The 2,521-nt window shown below is 59.9% G+C and overlaps 1 protein-coding gene across 1 annotated transcript in view; it reads right to left on the reverse strand.

Moving 5' to 3' along the window:
- The window catches only part of SMO (smoothened, frizzled class receptor), a 3,509-nt gene extending 2,066 nt beyond the window's left edge, over window positions 1–1,443 (reverse strand). The window contains exons 1-5 of the mRNA XM_010187774.1: window positions 1,231–1,443; window positions 912–1,121; window positions 647–819; window positions 289–500; window positions 78–213 (exon numbers count right to left, since the gene is read on the reverse strand). Coding sequence (XP_010186076.1) covers window positions 78–213; window positions 289–500; window positions 647–819; window positions 912–1,121; window positions 1,231–1,377 — 878 coding nt within the window. The 5' untranslated portion in view covers window positions 1,378–1,443. The remainder of the gene's footprint in view (window positions 1–77; window positions 214–288; window positions 501–646; window positions 820–911; window positions 1,122–1,230) is intronic.
- Window positions 1,444–2,521: the final 1,078 nt, after the last annotated feature.

The raw sequence follows: 2,521 nt of genomic DNA on the forward strand, positions 1-2,521 counted from the left end.
CTGCGTGGAGCAACGAGGCGGTCAGGGTCAGGGGACACCCAGTGTCCCCATCCCCGTGTTGGGGGTGAACCCCGCACCTACCCCGGATGAGGAAATAGCCCCCAACGATGAGGACGAGCCCGATGGGCGCCAGGACGAAGCCGGCCCGGTAGCGGTAGTTCTTGTACCCCACGAAGCAGATGCCGCTGACAGAGTCACCATCCACCTGGCAGAGATGGGGACATGGGGCGGGGGTCATTTGGCCACGGCCACCCCTCCCCACGCAGGGAAGGACAAGGGATGGCGGTCCCGTTACGATGGCCACGGTGAGGACAAAGGGGATGGACCAGGTGATGAGGTGGAAGTAGGAGGTCTTGCCCAGCAGCGGTTGGTACGTGGTGCCCAGCGCCTTGAAGGAGGTGTGCCAGGCGTAGGTCAGCATGACGAACCAGATGACGCCCGACATCAGCGAGTAGTAAACGATGACGAAGATGATGACGCACGAGAGCGTCTCGTTGGAGCTACGGAGGGAGACAGGAGCGTCACCAACCCCCTACGAGGGGACACGGAGGAGGAACGACGTCTCTCCTTGCCTCTAAGAAACACCAAGAGCCCTCCTTGGCCTTAGGGACACCTTTTGGGACGCGGGGACAAAGGTGACACATACGTGGGCTCCCCCAGCCGCATGGTGCCGTCAGCCCGGCACACGATCTCGTCGCGGGCGCCGTCCATGAACTGCGCCAGCCAACCAATGCTGCCCACGAAGAAGCAGGCGTTGACGTAGAAGAGGATGACGGCGGGGTAGCGGTTGGAGTTCCTCCAGTCGGCGACGAACGTGGCCTGGTGGAAGAGGTGGGGGGACAAAGGGACAGCTCGGTGGCTGGGGACAACTCCCCGCGCCTCCTTTTTGGGGACACCTCCCCGCGCCTCACCAGGGTGAAGAAGGTGCAGAAGATGGTGACGGAGCTGAAGGCGGCGATGTAGACGTGCATCTCGCGGTGCTCCTTCTCGGTGAAGAGCGGGTTCTGGCACTGGATGCCGCAACCCTCCACGTCCTCGTACCAACTTTTGGGGTTGTCCGTCCGCACCAGCGGCGCCTCGCACTGCCCCGAGCTGTTGAATTTGATGTTCTGCACCTCGTTCTGCCGGAGAAGAGGGTGGGTCGTGAAGAGGAGACACCTTTAGTGGCATTTCCCCACCGCCTCGTGGGGATTTGAGGTGTCCCCCACCCCGTGTCCTCGTCCCACGTACCGGGCATCCCTCGGGGAAGCGGTCAGTCGTGCACTTGAGGAATTCGGGCCAGCCGCGCTCGCGCTCCACGATGGTGCAGGGCGCGCGGGTGGCCTGGCACAGGGTCTGGCTGGGCAGCTCCACCTGCCCGTCCTCACATTTGGGCATGTAGACGGCGCACAGCAGGGGCTGGATCACATCCCAGCAGCGCGGGGCGTTGCGCAGGCCTGCGGGGACAATGTTGTCACCCCCCTATAACACCCCTGGGGTGCCAGGCCCATCCCCAGGCCCCTGCTATGCAGCTCCCCTGCCATATGGGGCTCAGTCCCGGTCCCCTGCTATACTGCTCCCCATCCATACCATACTCAGGCCCCCTCTATACTGTACCCACCCCTTGTCCCCTGCTATACTGCTCCCCTTCTATACCATACTCAGGCCCCCTCTATACTGTACCCACCCCTTGTCCCCTGCTATACTGCTCCCCATCCATACCATACTCAGTTCCCCTCTATACTGTACCCACCCCTTGACCCCTGCTATACTGCTCCCCATCTATACCATACTCAGGGCCTTTCTATACTGTACCCATCCCTTGTCCCCTGCTATACTGCTCCCCATCTATACCATACTCAGGGCCTTTCTATACTGTACTCACCCCCTGTCCCCTGCTATACTGCTCCCCCTTTATATTGCTATAGTTTTCCATATTGTACCCACTCCCAGGCCCCTGCTATACTGCTCCCCTCTATACTAAACCCACCCCAGGCCCCTGTCGTGCTGCTCCCCTCTATACTGCACCCATCTCCAGTCTCTGCTATACAGCTTTCCATGCTGTACCCATCCCCTGACCCCCTCTATACCGCTCCCCTTTATACTGCACCCATCCCCTGTCCCCTGCTATAGTTTTCCACACTGTACCCACTCCCAGACCCCTGCTATACTGCCCCCCCTCTATTTTGTACCCATCTCTTGTCCCCTGCTACACAGTTTTCCATACTGTACCCATCCCCTGACCCCCTCTATACCGCTCCCCTTTATACTGCACCCATCCCCTGTCCCCTGCTATAGTTTTCCACACTGTACCCACTCCCAGACCCCTGCTATACTGCCCCCCCTCTATTTTGTACCCATCTCTTGTCCCCTGCTACACAGTTTTCCATACTGTACCCATCCCCTGACCCCCTCTATACCGCTCCCCTTTATACTGCACCCATCCCCTGTCCCCTGCTATAGTTTTCCACACTGTACCCACTCCCAGACCCCTGCTATACTGCCCCCCCTCTATTTTGTACCCATCTCTTGTCCCCTGCTA

Source organism: Mesitornis unicolor, unplaced genomic scaffold, assembly GCF_000695765.1.
Source record: "Mesitornis unicolor isolate BGI_N332 unplaced genomic scaffold, ASM69576v1 scaffold12597, whole genome shotgun sequence".
NCBI lineage: Eukaryota > Metazoa > Chordata > Aves > Mesitornithiformes > Mesitornithidae > Mesitornis > Mesitornis unicolor.